Source organism: Tamandua tetradactyla, chromosome 8 (genome assembly GCF_023851605.1).
Source record: "Tamandua tetradactyla isolate mTamTet1 chromosome 8, mTamTet1.pri, whole genome shotgun sequence".
Lineage (NCBI taxonomy): Eukaryota > Metazoa > Chordata > Mammalia > Pilosa > Myrmecophagidae > Tamandua > Tamandua tetradactyla.
The window spans coordinates 70282434-70296796 of record NC_135334.1 but is presented as its reverse complement, the minus strand read 5'-3'; the positions used below and the strand labels follow the sequence as shown (position 1 = coordinate 70296796).

The 14363-nt window shown below is 53.5% G+C and overlaps 1 protein-coding gene across 5 annotated transcripts in view; it reads right to left on the bottom strand.

Moving 5' to 3' along the window:
- Nucleotides 1-14363, bottom strand: part of ARRB1 (arrestin beta 1) — an 81464-nt gene that overhangs the window by 8601 nt on the left and 58500 nt on the right. For 4 of the 5 annotated variants that reach the window (XM_077113560.1, XM_077113557.1, XM_077113561.1 and 1 more), the window contains exons 6-14: nucleotides 11839-11898; nucleotides 10914-10981; nucleotides 8449-8584; nucleotides 7348-7432; nucleotides 6855-6927; nucleotides 4880-5017; nucleotides 3706-3789; nucleotides 2556-2579; nucleotides 283-353 (exon numbers count right to left, since the gene is read on the bottom strand). In XM_077113560.1, the coding sequence (XP_076969675.1) occupies nucleotides 283-353; nucleotides 2556-2579; nucleotides 3706-3789; nucleotides 4880-5017; nucleotides 6855-6927; nucleotides 7348-7432; nucleotides 8449-8584; nucleotides 10914-10981; nucleotides 11839-11898 (739 nt within the window). The remainder of the gene's footprint in view (nucleotides 1-282; nucleotides 354-2555; nucleotides 2580-3705; nucleotides 3790-4879; nucleotides 5018-6854; nucleotides 6928-7347; nucleotides 7433-8448; nucleotides 8585-10913; nucleotides 10982-11838; nucleotides 11899-14363) is intronic. The other variant, XM_077113559.1, reaches the window with a different exon arrangement.

Below are 14363 nucleotides of genomic sequence, written 5' to 3'. Positions count from 1 at the left end.
CCCAGTCTCCCTCTCCCATGGACTAGGATACGGAGTGTGTGGGGTGCAATGGGAGAAGGGAGGGGAGCAGAGAACAGGCGCCAGGTCTCTCTGTCTGCTGGTGGAGTCCGATGCAAACAGAAGTTGTGAGTCCCACAACTTGGGGAGCTTGGGAAAAGGGGTGACATGGGGCTAACGGGTGACCCAGAGGGAGATGGAGTGATGGGGTAACCTGACAGCTGATGGAGAGGGGGGTCTGCTATCTGGAACCCCCCACCCCAGTGACTCACAGACCCTGCTCACCTTCTCGATGTGGAGGTTCCTCCTGGGGCTTGGGGTGCATCAGGGTGAAGGGCAGTTCCACAGCCACATCGCTGAAACAGAGACCCAGACCTGGTGAGCCTCAACCTGAATCTCAGGCTGTGAGACTCAATGCCCTGTTAGTCTGAGGTTGGGGAGGGTTCCCTCATCAGAGATGGTGGCTCTGGGCTGGCCATTAGAAACTGGTGTCAAGCTCCAGTTCTGCTACAGCCTGAACACACTTCCTCCAGGAGTTGAACTAGCCAACCTCTTCTCCTGGCTCCAAAGGAAGTGGAAGCTTCCTCCTTCCTGAAAAGGACCCTGGATTCCCACGGGCTGGGCAGAGTCAGAGTGGGGAAAGGATTGCCCAGGGCAGTGTGCACACTGGTCACTGGGTGGCTCAAAGGTGCCCTTGTCCCCTGCCTGGGTCAAATTGCCCCCAGCCTTCCTGACACTACCCTTCCCTACTTCCCGGTTGGAACTGTTCCCACCTTCACTTCATCTCATCTCCCAACATACCAGGAATGCCCAGGAAAAATGCTCAGGTGACCCTAGCCCCTGCCATCTGGGTAAAGACCATTAGGTTGGTTTAGTCAAATTCAGGTTGGAGGGGCCCCAGGCCACAGAGCTGTCTCCACTGAGCATGGAGACCTCAAGCCTTGTGGGGGATGGAGGGTGGGTACAGTGTTGGAGAATGGGGGACGTGCTGCCACCAGCCAGCGCTTCTGCTCAGACCTTCTCTCCACTTGACCCTGATGGACAAAATAATAAGCGCAAATACTTCCATGGTGCTTACTCTTGTGTCAAAAAACTATGCTAAGCCCCTCCCATAGAGTAACTAACTTCATCCTTGTAACAACCCTATTATTATCTCCAATGTCTTATTATCTCCTGGAAAACTGAGGCACAAGGACATAAAATAGCTTGCCCACGGCCATCCAGCTATTAATGACAAGTGACAAACTAAGATTCTGACTCCATGATCCACTCCCTTCACCACTATGTGATAAAGCTCAGAACGGAGGTGTTTCCCACCCGCCCTCCACTCTGCACGCTGCCAAACGCCGCCCTGAGCTCGTCCTCAGCTGAGGATCCTTCCACCTGTGAGCACTTCTGGGCCCTGATGTCGCGTTCAGGGTCCAGTGATGGGGAGGTGGGGATAGGAAGGGGCCATGGATTGGAGTCATCAGGGATACAAGCTGTGCCACCAGAAAGGTCCGTTGCATCAGCCCCACCACTTGACAGCAGAGTGTTTTACATCGCTGAGTCTCATGAGCTCATCTGAAATGGGATAATAATGCCCTCCTTCTGGGATCCCCGGAACCGCTGAGAGATGATATAGGTACACATCCTGGGTAAACTGTGAAGCTTGGGTCCAGCAGTGTCATTACTTCCCCGTGATAGGAACATGGGGTTTATAAAGCAGTCAAAAATGGCTGGGTTTTTTTTTTCTTTTCCTTTTTGTTTCCAAATAGGATTGCTTCTCCAGATTCACGTGGAAGTGAGATATCAGAATGGAAGCTGGTGGAAGAGCGGGTTGGCTAGCCTTCACCAAAGTCATACAGGATTTAGGTGGAAGAATCCAGAGCTTACCCTCCTACCAGACCATAAGTGCTCAAGGGCAGGGATCGTGCCCGATTCCTCTGTGCCCTTGGCACCCAGTACAAGGCTGAGCACGAGGCTGGGCTCAGGACCTCTTTGCTGAATTATACTGAAACGAACTGAATTAATTTCACCTCTCAAATTGGACTGATTTCCTGTGATGAGCAATATTGCCATCTTGTGACAGGAGGAGGCAAAACCCCTGCATCTGGGGCACACGCATTTTGAATCCAACTGACTATAAGGAAACCATGCCTACAAAAGCAAATATCCTAAGGACCTCTCTTTAACATTTCATCACCAATTAATTCCCATTAGTGTAAAAATTAGAACGCCGAAGTCTGCATTTCTCCAAAACCCTCTATACTTCAGATCCTCAGTAATTCAGACTGCCCCCTTGGTGGACACTCCCCAGGTCAACACAATTGGGTTTTGCTGTCCTTGTCACACGGGTGGGATGGAAGAGCAAGGCAAGGCTTTTTCTTTAAGGAAAGACAGCACCTCCCTAGTCTTCTGGAGAGGGTTCTAATCCTAGCAGTTCCCAGAGCCTGGCAGTCTGTAATGACCACTAAGATTTCTTCCAACCCATTGCCCTATGGTTCTAGGTCACTCGGGCCAATGGTCTCTGGGCCTTCCAGGAAGGTAAATGACAAGGTCAAAGGAAAGGACTTTACCTGCATGCAAGATCTCCCAGCAGGCTGGGTGGGTCAGAGGAGGCGGGAGTAGTCAGGAGAGAGTTTAGAGAGGAAGAAACAGAAAGCATGTTCATTGAGCTCCTCTGTTGCCCAGCAGGACAGAGAAGACCCCAGGACACATGCCCACCACCCCCTGCGTGGCTCAGGAATGGTATTAGCCCTGCCCGGGTGTCCTGAGCTCCAGGCCGGCTCTGAGCCCCAGGGTCTTTACATGGAAAGGAGGTGGAAAATCTAGCGCCAGCCCCGTAGGAGGCTGCAATACCTAAGGTGGAAGGAAGCACTTTGGAACTCGTTGAGGAGTCTGAGGAAAACTGGGGTCCTACAAAGGCCACAGGACATGGGATTTTGGATGTCCTATAATATGTGGTCAGTATTACATACTGCCACCTGCACGAGGCATTATTCTAATCGTAAAGAGGACTCTGTCCATGTTAAGCTTTGCCATCTTTTCATGGAAATTATAAACTAAATTAGAAAACAAAACTCCTCTGAGAACTCACACATCATAATTCTAGGTTTATACCACACACAGATTCAAAATACTGGAAAACATTTTTTTGCTTGTTCTTTCTGAGCCTCCATGCTGCAGGGCAGGGGGTATGTCTGGTCCATTCCTGTGTCCCCAGCACCCAACACCCACCGCTTGAGATTCGAGACTTCAGGAGATATTCATGGAACTGTTTGGGCCTCTATTTCCCTAACTGTAAAATGGGAAAGTCAGCTCAGAACGCTCCCTCAGAATCTAGAACCCTGGAGTTCGGAGCCCCGTTAGCTGCTTCCCCAGCAGGTCAGCCGGGGCGTGAGTGGGGGTGGGTGGTGTCTGGGAGCGGAGACGAGGGTCAGGACATCCCCCGGGCACCCCACAGCATAGACTCTGAGGAAGTCCCCCATCCCCCACCCCAACCTGGGACAGGGAGGAGAAGGAGAAGAGGGGAGGGCAGGGCAGGGTCGGAGGTCCCCTGAAGGAGAAGGAAAGAAGGGCGGGAGAGGAGGAGCAAGAGGAAAAGGAAGGAGGGCGAGAAGGGACAGAAGTCCTCCAGCCGGGTCCATCCTGAGGAGGGGGATACAGCTACCAGGCAGACCAGAGCAGCCGGGGGTGGGTGGTGGGGGGCCTTGCTCCAGCGCTCACCCGCCCCGAGACACCACCAGCTTCACTTTCACTTTGTAGGAAACAATGATTCCCAGGATCTCACGGTTGGCGCCTTCCCTCAGCCTGCAAGGCAACATGAGGGAAGCTGGTTAGGGGGGCCCGCGGGGTGGGCGAGACAGGTCGGGGGGGGGCGCAGTGGGGGGCAGAGGCCATCGATGCCTGCCCCTCTCCCAGATCCCTCAGGCACCATGTCCCAGCGGAGCCCAGCCCACTCAACAAAGGTGAGCTCTGCCCTCGGGGAGCAGGAATTAGGAGCCCTGGGTTCCCAATCTGGCTGTGTGTCCCTGCTAAGCTCCTTTCCCTCTCTGGGCCTGTGTCCCTGTAGCATGACAAGGAGAAGGGCTCCTCCTACTCCTGATTCTAGCAGGAAATTTTGTGCTCAGCAACCAGTGAGGAATAAAGGATCAGACTGGGACTTCAGAGAGGGAGGGGGCATTTGGCAAGTGGAGGGTGGTCAAGGAGGACTGCTAGGAGGAGAAGTTGAAACTAGGTAGTATAGGCGGGTAGGATTTGAACGAGGGTGATGAAGGTGAAGGCTTAGAGATGGATGGCATGAACAGGGGGCAGTGAAGAGATCCTCCAGCTGGAGCAGTGGGCAGGGGAGGAGGCTGCAGAGGCAGATCAAGGCTCTAAAAGGACCAGACCTCAGTGATAGACCATAGGTCTCTGCTAGGGCAGGGTGGCCTCAGAGAGAGTCAGTGATAACTGGGGGGTAGGTGTGAGCAGATGACGCTGAGAGGGACACTCCCACATCTGGCCTGGCCCAAGGTACTGTCCCCCTACTTTCCTGCCAGAACCCTTTCAGAAGACCCTTCCTTCCTTCTAGCCTTGCTCTGCCCCAAAGATATATCCATCTGCTTGAAGATACTAGGGATCACAAGCTGCTGCCTCTTCCAGGAAGCCTTTCTAGGTTGCCTTCCCCCAGGCAAGCCAGCAGAGCCCGGCACTCACTCCTGACCAAGATGATTGGTTCATCTTGTTCTCTGGGTCACCCCAGGGTAGAGGTAGGAGTAGGGGACAGGCCCTGAACAAGGCTAGGGGAAGAGGTAACCCAGGTCTTGTCCTGGCACTGGTGGGAGGGGCGGGTGTCCAGGACCTTGGAACTAGGGAGGGCGGGTGCCAAGGTCAGAGGAGGAGGCAGGCAGGTACCCACAGCGTGCTGGAGGCCAGATTTGTGTCTTCGTGCTTGAGCTTCCCATCCAGGGCGAGACCCCGCTTCTCTCGGTTGTTGGCCAGGAAGGGGGTGAGTGTGTAGACTTTGCAGAACGTTGAGCTGGGGGCCACTGTGTCACTGGGAAGAGGGGAGGCAGGCGAGAGATGGCCCTCCCCCCAGGCCCTCAGCCCAAGGACATCTAGCCTGGCCCTGCTTTAAGGAGGTGACAAGAGCCCCTCCCATCCTCGCTCCACCCATGGCAGGGACCACTTGGGCCAGGCCCTACTCTGGCAGGGTGACCACCACCACCCACAAAAGGCACAGCTGCCTCCACACGCAAACAGGGGTGACTCCGGGCTGATCCAATGGCTTCATTCATGAGCCAATAGCTTCAAGCAGCTGCAATTTTTAAAAAATTCAGTGTACTGCTTTGCACTGTTTGAATAGGACACTTTTTTAGTGGAAAGAACATGGACACTGTTTTATTTTTTTTCCTAACATCTAATTATGAAAAATGTTCAAACATACGGAAAAGCTGAAAGAATTGGGCAATGAACGTCCATATACTCACCAACTATATTTGACAATTAAGACTTTACTCTGTTCGCTTTATCACAAATTTAACCATCACATATGGGGTATTTTGATTGTTCAGTTTTTACCTGTTGCTGCCTTACCCCCAACCCCATTTTTAATAAGATAGCTGGCATGCAGCAGAAAGTGCACCAGCTGTGGAGTCAGACAACCTGGGTTCCAGCCCCAGCTCTGCCAGTGTCAGCTCTGTGATGTAAAGCAACTTGCATCACTCTGAACCCATTTCCTAGAAATGCATTTATATATATTGGGGACCCCAGAGGGCTTTGTGAGTTCTGACAAGGCTCTGAGTGTGAACATCTGCACAGCCCTGTAGGCTGAGAGTGGTTACTTGCTAGTGCCATCTACAGGGCTTGGGGTTTCCTGTTTGGGGGTTATGTGCTATTCTTCCTCTAGATTCACTTCATCCTGCCACCCAGCTCTCATCAGAAATCTATGCATCATGGCTTTGATTTTTCTAATCCAACTCTTGATAGAAGAAATTCCCAGCAATGGGTGAATGTTTGATCCAATTATAGCATGTTCATCTCTAGGACATTAAAAATGCTCTCAGGGTGCATAAGTGGTGCAGTGGTAGAAAGCTTGCCTTCCATGCCAGAGACCCGGGTTCGATTCCCAGACCATGCACCTGCCCCCCCAAAAAAGTCTCAAAGACCATGTAGTAACATTTAAAAAAATGTTTTTAAGTGTGAAAAATTGGTGCAAGATACAATTGCCCCCCCCCCCAAATAAATTATTTGAAGGTCAGAAGAAAAATGTGTTTCTATTTCCTTAAGGTAAGGAAACACATTTTACCTCAGATTCTTCCTCTTGCCTTAGCTGCTAAAAACTTGGGACAAAGTTCCATTCTCAATGTAGTAGCTTTCCTTAAGCCTAGTTTTTTTGTTTGATTCATTTTCTTTTTGTTTTTGCCTACTCTCCGTCCTCCCACACATGACCCATTTGATCCAATGAACTGGAGTCTTCCTTTGTCAAACATGAAAAGCTGTGTACCTAGCGCTTTCCTCTTTTGCCTTGGCTGCCAGGAAACTCAGAGTAAATAATCTCCCCTCAATCTAGGTTTCTGGGAGAGTGCAATTATTCTTCTCTCCACATCCCCAATCCCCTTGGATTCCTTAGCTCTTGTTTTATCTGTCTAGTTTTAGTGGTTTTTTCCTTGATTGCAGCATCCATTTTCTTATGTCAAATCAGGCGAGCAGTTTCTAAAAGTCTGCCTTGGACATCTACTCTGAGCGGCAAGGAAATCTGAGGCCTAGTCCTCTGCTAGGTATAGAAGAGCCACCTGGGCCTGCGACTGGACCCAGAGCTTCTGCCCCCACCCCAACCCCCAGAGGCCCCAGGCAGTGCCCACACATCCAAGGCCAGGGTCGCGCTCACTTACTCAGCCTCTTCCATGGCCACGGGGCACTTGTACTGAGCCGTGTTGAAAAGGCAGATGTCCGCGTACTGACGCACTGAGGTGAGAGAAGGAAACGGGGTGACCTGAGCCAGGGATGCAGCTCCCAAAGGTACCCCAGACTCCCTGAGCAATGGCCAGAATCTGCTGGGGGCTTTTGGGAGGTGGGGACCACTTTCATCCTCCATCTGAAGGACAGCTCCACATATACCCACCCTCTTCCATAACTGCAGGCCTTCCCCTCAAGGACGTGTCTACCCAGAACCCAGGGTTAAAGGATAAATACATTACCTGGCCAATAAGCAGCCTCTGTTACCAGCCTCCAGACCCTCACCCTTTGGCTCAGGGCAGGCCCTGGGCTGTTCACCCTGGGCCAGTAGCTATTTACAAGGCTGTTGAAGGGAGACCCTTCAGCCACTCCCATCCCTTGGAAGCCTTCCCTCTTGCCTGTGCCCCCCTGGCCCTCTCCCCAAGGTACCCGAGATCTTGATTTTCTTCACAGTCTTATTGGTGTTGTTGGTGACGTGAACATTGACACTGATGGGTTCTCCGTGGTAATAGATCTGGGAGGCATTAGAAGGGAGCAAGGTTGGATGGGAGAAGGATACCAAAGTTCGAGCTAAGGGGTGAAAGAAGATTCCATGCAAATCTCCTGAGGTTCCCAAACCTTGGCCATTCTGTCACTCAACCCAAGTTCATCGACTCCTTCCCTGATGCTAAGGGAACACTGAAACCGCCAAGCATGTATGATTCAATTCTCTTGCAGGCCCCTCAAAAGATAATTGAATGAGAAGGTGATATTCTTGGACTCCAGTCCTGATTTAGCCACAAGTAATAATGCTATCAATAATAATGGTGATGATAACGATGTGACTTTGAACAGGTTATCTAAGTCTCAGTTTCCCCGTATGTACAATGAAGGGGTTAGACCAGGTGATGTTTCAAGCCCCTGGGTTCTGGTTGCCTGGGGTTTTAGATACTGGAGGATCTGGGAGAAACAGGGGAAAGGTGGGGGAGGATTGACCAGCCTACTGAGGGAATCAGCTTTGAATCTTCACCCAAGGGCCTCAATTCACATCTCACCCAAGCCCCTGCCTTCTGCCGCCTCCCCAGGAGGGAAGTGGGTGCACGTGTTTAGGAGGGGCCCGGCCTCCACTCCCAGCAGGGATCCATCAGCTAATTTTAATCCAAAGCTTCAGGAGGAGGAGAAAACTCACAGTCCCCTTCCTTCAGCAGTTTGTTGCCTTACAGGGAGCTCACAATCCTCCTCCGCCGAGCTGGGTGGTCCCCTTACAACAAGGGGCCTGAAGCAGGCAGGGGAGCGGTGGGGGAACTGAGGCTGGCCTCTTCTGAAGTCGATCACAGGCCCATGCCCCCACCACCACCACCACTCCCAAGAAGCTTCTCTCAAATCCCCCAGTGAAGGTCTCAGATTCCCTGTGTCCTGGGGTTCTACAGCGGGGGGCAGGAGCGCCTACCAGGGAATCCACCAGAGGCCACCAGAGAGCTGGGAGCCGAGGTCCAGACCGTGGTAGAGGAGCACACAAAGCCCCCCACCCACGCTCACCAAACCTCCTACCTCCTTATCCAGGGAGGCCTCTAGGTGCAAGGGCTTGTCCGACATGAGGAACTGCCTGGTGGTCTCAGCTGTGGGCTGGGGGCCAGGCCGCTCTGGGGCATACTGAACCTTCCGGATGACCAGGCGCACAGAATTCCTAAGGGAGATGGGCAGGGTGAAGGACGGCCAGAGTCACCTGCCTCCATCCCCTTTCCTTGCCATCCTCACATCCCTCTCCTGCTCAAGAGGCTGCCATGGCTCCCCAGTGCCTTAGGATCCAGTCTAAACTGCAGAGGTCGGCATAGGGACTTTGTCACCACTGGCCCCACTCCATTCTGTCCCATCCTGTCCCCAACCTCACTATCATTGATTGCTGCCTACAGCCACCTCCAGTTCTTGGCCACCCTTTATGGCTTATCCATCTCGTCTCTGACACTTTGCTTGCACTGGTCCCCCTCCCTAAAATACCTTCTTTCCACTTCTGCCCAAATTTACTTCCCTCTTCAAGACCCAGTGAAGCAACTCCTCTTCCAGGAAACCTTCCTGGACCTGTCCACCCTGACCTTCTCCTGGTCCAAACTCCCACGACACCAGCAACATCAGAGGCCAAGCCACTGGGGCAGCGCTTGTCTGGAGACTGTCTTAGTACCCAGCCTGATGGCATGGAAGGCACTGTTTTCTCACTTCTTGCAGCCTTTATGCCATCTAATAGTGTAAGCTCCCAAAGGACAGAATTCGTGTCTAATTTCTTCTCTGCTATATCCCCAACACTATGATAGTGCCTGGTGTGTAAGAGACGCCTGATGAATACATGTTGAGTACATATATGTGCAGGGGACAGGGGCTTTGTGGAGAAATGGGGGCTCTGAGAGGTAATGGGGACCTGGGGGGGGGGGGGTGCAGGCCAGTGAGGAGGGTAAAGACTCAGAGGGGATGGAGACCCAAAGACAAGATGGGGTACAATGATGATGACAGGGGCTCAGGGAGGAAGTGGGGACACAGGACTGGCTGAGGGGATGGAGACCTGGTGAGCAGAATCTGCACATCTGGAGGTGCTGGCAACCCCACTTCTCAGATAAGCTGCCTCCATTCTCTGGAACCCGATAGCCAGGATTAATGTCCTAGCTTCCCTCTTACCAACCACAGGGCCTTGATCAAGGCCTCTGTGTGCCTCAGTTTCCTCACCTGTAAAAAGGCAGCAATAGCAGGCCCTAACTCTTAGAGCCGCTGTGAAGAGTAAACTAGTTCATACATGTCCAGCACTTTGAACAGTGCCTGGCATGTAGTAAGCCCTTGACAGACATGAGCTGCTATATCATTATCAGTAGTAACTTTTTTTTTTTTTTAACATGGGCAGGCACTGGGAATCAAACCCAGGTCCTCAGGCATGGCAGGCAAGGCTCTTACCTGCTGAGCCACCGTGGCCCACCCTATCAGTAGTAACTCTTAAGCATGAACTTAAAAAGTTTCATTGGTGGTGGGGTAAGGGTGGTAGCTCTCGATGTTGCCTCCTCTTCCTTGCTCAGATCCCCTCCCACAATGCCCAACCCACAGCCCGCTTCTTTTCCCCTGGCCGCAGCTCTGTAGAGGAGAAGGGGGGTAGAGAAGCGGGGAGAAAGGGTCCCCATCTCCCCGCACACATTAGCTCTGCCCAGGCTGGAGACAGGGATGCCTGCAATACTGTCTACAGCCACCAGGGGGAAAACGCAGCCAACCCCATGAAGAGGGAGTTGGCCCCTTGGCCAGCTCATTCTAGGAACTGTGCCTCAGGGTGGAGGGTGGATCAGAATTGGGGTTTGAAGACAGCCAGGCCAGGAAGAACGGCAAGGCTTGAAACCCCAGGAAGGGAAGGCATGCGAGTGGGGCTGGGTAGCCACCCAGGAGTCAGGGCCAACTACTTCCGGCTGCCAGCACGGACCTTTCTGCCTGTTGTGGGCTCTGCCTCTCCAGGAGACCCTACCCCCTCTCTTTATGGGCTGACCTCCTCATAATTTCCCCTGGGTGCATGCACTTTCTCGCTTCCCTCCCTTCCTCAGAAGCCTCCACTGACACCCCACCACTCACTGCTTGATGACCTCCCAGCAGGACTGGGAAATGAGGGTCCAGGATGACTGGGACACATCCTGCTCGCTGTTTAACCTCTTGACAATGTGAATTTAGTTGTTTTCCAAAAGGAAAAACATTGAAAACATGCATTCTGGGGGCGGCGATAATAGAAGCAGGGAGATGAGATAGGAAGCTGGTCTAATAGTGCAAGGCAACGATGCTAAGGTTTGAGCCAGTGCAGTTGAGGCCACCTCCCCCAGGAAGCCCTCCATGACCTGCCAGCCTTCCAGAGTGCTCCTCTCAGTACAGCCCAGGCTGGAACCCCTTCTTGCACACTTCCAGCTATTGTTACTTATCTCTTTGGACTTTGCCCATCCTGTGTCCCTCCCTCTCCCAGCCAGCTGCCCATATCAGGGGCTAAAAGCTGCTACCCTGCTCACCGCTTGTGGATCTTCTCCTCCAGATTCTCCGCACAAAAGGCTTTGACCTCATAGTCCACACCGCAGGCCTGTGGGAAGGGGGAGGCCTGACCACAGGGCATTGGGACACCAAGCTCCCACAGCCAGTGCTGGAAGGGCCAGGCCCGTCCTCTCCTCTGTCTGATTCCAAGGCCCTGTGTGCATCCAGCCCTGGACTGTGCTGCCTCTCTCCACAGCTGCTCCCTGGTATGACCTTCCAAAAGAGCTGCTCCCCAATGCCCCCTAACACAGGACATCCCAAACCTACTGGGCTCTCCCCTTTGGACTCATTGCTTCAGTCTGGATATGGCCATCATCGTGAAGGCTCAGGAATATCAACATACTTCAGCAGCACTGTTTTGGTAGCACCACTGGGCGCAGACCCTGCACGGGGCACACTGCTTTAGTGTTTCACACGACATTCTAACCCCCCAAGGAGGCAAATCTTAATATCTCAACTTCATGAATGAGGATGCTAAAGCTCCGGTCTGGGCCGTGGGTCTGCACCTAGCTCTGCCACTCTCTAGTCACTTCCCTCGAAGCCTCATTTTCCCCACCTGTGAAATGGCGATGACCATATCTCCATACAGGGTCGCAGGGGGGTGGGGTGAGAGCCATGTTCTGAGAACACTTTGGCCATGCTGCAGCCACCACCAGGATCAGGGAGTGGGACTCAGGAGGGCTTCCGGTGCATGACTGAATGTGGGAGTGAGGGCCCATACCATACCCACGGCCCTGCCTCACAGGGGACTGGTTCCCTGAGATGGCGACCAGCCTGGCCTGGACCCAAGGGAGCCTCAACAGGGAGGGTGGGCACCTGTGTTCAGTAGCTCCCAGGGAGAAAGCCAGGGACCTGGGGACACAGGTGTCCTGGACTCAGTGAGACACTCTCCATGGGCTGACCCACCTTCCCCGTGTCTTCAGGCCCCGGCTGCAGAGTCACAGAGCATGGGAGATTGGTAGGGATCTGTAAGAAGAGGAAAGATGGAAAATAAGCCACCTTCACATCCACCACTGTCCTGTCCCATGCGCCCTCACTCACACACGTATCAGTCCCGGGGCTCTGAGGACAGGCCAAGCCTCCCCAGCAGACGATGGGCCCTGAAGGACAGGCCAAGTCTCCCCCATCAGCCTCTGAATTCCAGCCTCTGAATTCCATTGGCATGTCAGACCATGCCAATCCATAGCCCATGTTGGGCCAGAGGCCCCTCCAGTAAAGCCCAGGATTTGGGTTTTTTTTGTTTGTTTGTTTGTTTTCTTTATGTAAGGGCCTTAGCTCAGCCCAGTCCTCAAAGTGCCATAGTTATAAAAGGTCTTTCCATGATGTAGTGGGCGTCACATGGCTCCAAAGATGTCCACAGGCCAAGCCTCAAAACCTGTGACTCTGTTACCTTACATGGCAAAAGAGACTTTTCAGGGTGGTTGAAACAAGGTGGCTGAGATGAGGAGAGTATCCTGGATTATCTGGCCCCATGTAATCCCAAGGGTCCTTAAAAGTGGAAGTGGGAGACCTGACAGTATCAGCGTGGTGCAGCATGAGAAAGACTCAACGGCCACTGCCGGTGGATGGAGGAGGCCACAAGCCAGGGGATGCAGGTGGCCTCTAGAAGTTGCAAAAGGAAAGGACGCAGATGCTCCCCTAGAGAGGAGTGCAGTCCTACCAACACCTTGAACTTAGCCCAGTGGCCCCATTTTGGACTTCTGACCTCCAGAAGATAATACATTTGTGTTGTTTCAAGCCATTGAGTTATAGCAAATTGCTGCAGGAGCAAAAGGTAACTAATACACCTACAATAGGAAAAAAAATTGCATATCCTCTCTCTAGCCTCTAACCCTTGCAGAAAGGGAGGGGAGGGGAGTTTGCTGAAACACAGAATCACAGATTCTTAGAATCATGAAATTTAAAAATCCAGGATCTTGGAATCTTGGAAGTGAAAGGTGGCAAAGCCGGAAATCAGTTGTGTGTCATCTCTCATTTGTGAGTCCAGCTGAAGCCAAGCAAGTGGGCAGTTGGTCTTTTGTCTGTTGAGGGTGGGGGGCCCCATAAAAGAGGGGCTGAGGATGGGCCTCAGTGTCACCACTCTGCAGGCCATGCTGATTCTCTGCCACCCCCCACTCCCCCACCCCCGCCCCAGGAGCCTCTCCCCTCTGTGTGCTGTTGATGAGAAGCTGTCAGCTTCCAGGGCCAGACCCCAAGCCCCATCCACCTTGCATCTCTGCTTCTGCCCCCATCTGGTGGACATTTAGCTTCTGCTCTGGTCTCCCTGCATCTCCCCTCTGAACTGAGGGCCAGGAGACCTTCCTGACACAAATTTTAGTCTCACCCCTGCTCAAACTCCTTCCAGGGGCCACCTCCACCCGACCCCCAAACACTAAAAGCCCACAGTCCTTGCAACAGGCCCCAGGAGCCCCTGAGCGTGGGTCTAGCCAACCCTCTCGGGCCCCAAACCATGCCCCTGCAACTCAAGCACCCCACACGCTGGCCAAGCCAGCGGAATGCCCATCAACAGGCGCCTTCCTGGTCCACCTTGGCTCCTTCAGCTGTTCTCCCAACCCCAATCCCTGAAATCCCTCCTACCCTCCCTCCAAGGCCCATGCCAGATGGCTCCTCCTCCAGGAAAGCACTCCTGATAACCCCAACAAACCGTGGCCCCCCTGATGGGTTCCCCTCCAGGCCCTGGTTCAACTCATGTCTGTGGTTTGTGGTGCTGCCCAGTCTTCATTTGATTCAAGCAGCAACTGTGGGGCCAGCCCGCAGCCATGCTGGCCCCCGGGCTGAGGACACAGAGCCCAGCGGGGCCCAGACCTGCCTGCAAAGAGCCCCCAGCCCTGCGGTGGGGGTGGGCATGGGAACAGCAACCCAACAGCAGGGATGGGAGCTGTGGGGGTGGGAGGGAGACCAGGGGGCAGGGAGAGCCCGGGCTGGGGGTGGGGGTGGGGGGTCCCTCACCTGGTCTGGAAGGTGAGGAAAATTCGAGCTGAGCGCTGGGCATGAAGGGACTCACATTCCAGCAAAGGGAATGGTGGGTGTGACGGCTCAGGGGCAGAAAAAAAGCCCTGGTCCTCCAGGGAGCTTAAAAAAGCTCCCCGTTGCCAGAGGCGGCGGCGGGGAGACTGGAGGAAGCATTGTGGTCAGAGGGGCTACTGGACCAGGCCCCTCTGGGAAGCTCAGTTAAGAGTCTGACTTTCATCCTAAGGACACTGGGGAGGTTTTAAACAGGGACATGATCAGATCTGCATTTTAGAGATATCACAGATATCCCTCCCACCACCGGCAGGGAGGCCACGCTGAAGACTGCGCGGGTATTTGGGCAAAGAACGGCACTGAGTTGGTACCTAGTAAGTGTTGGGCACCTTGCATTCAGGTGCAAGGTGAAGGGTTCAAATGTGCAAGAGGACAGGATCGCCGAGCCCTGGAGAGAAGGAGCACCC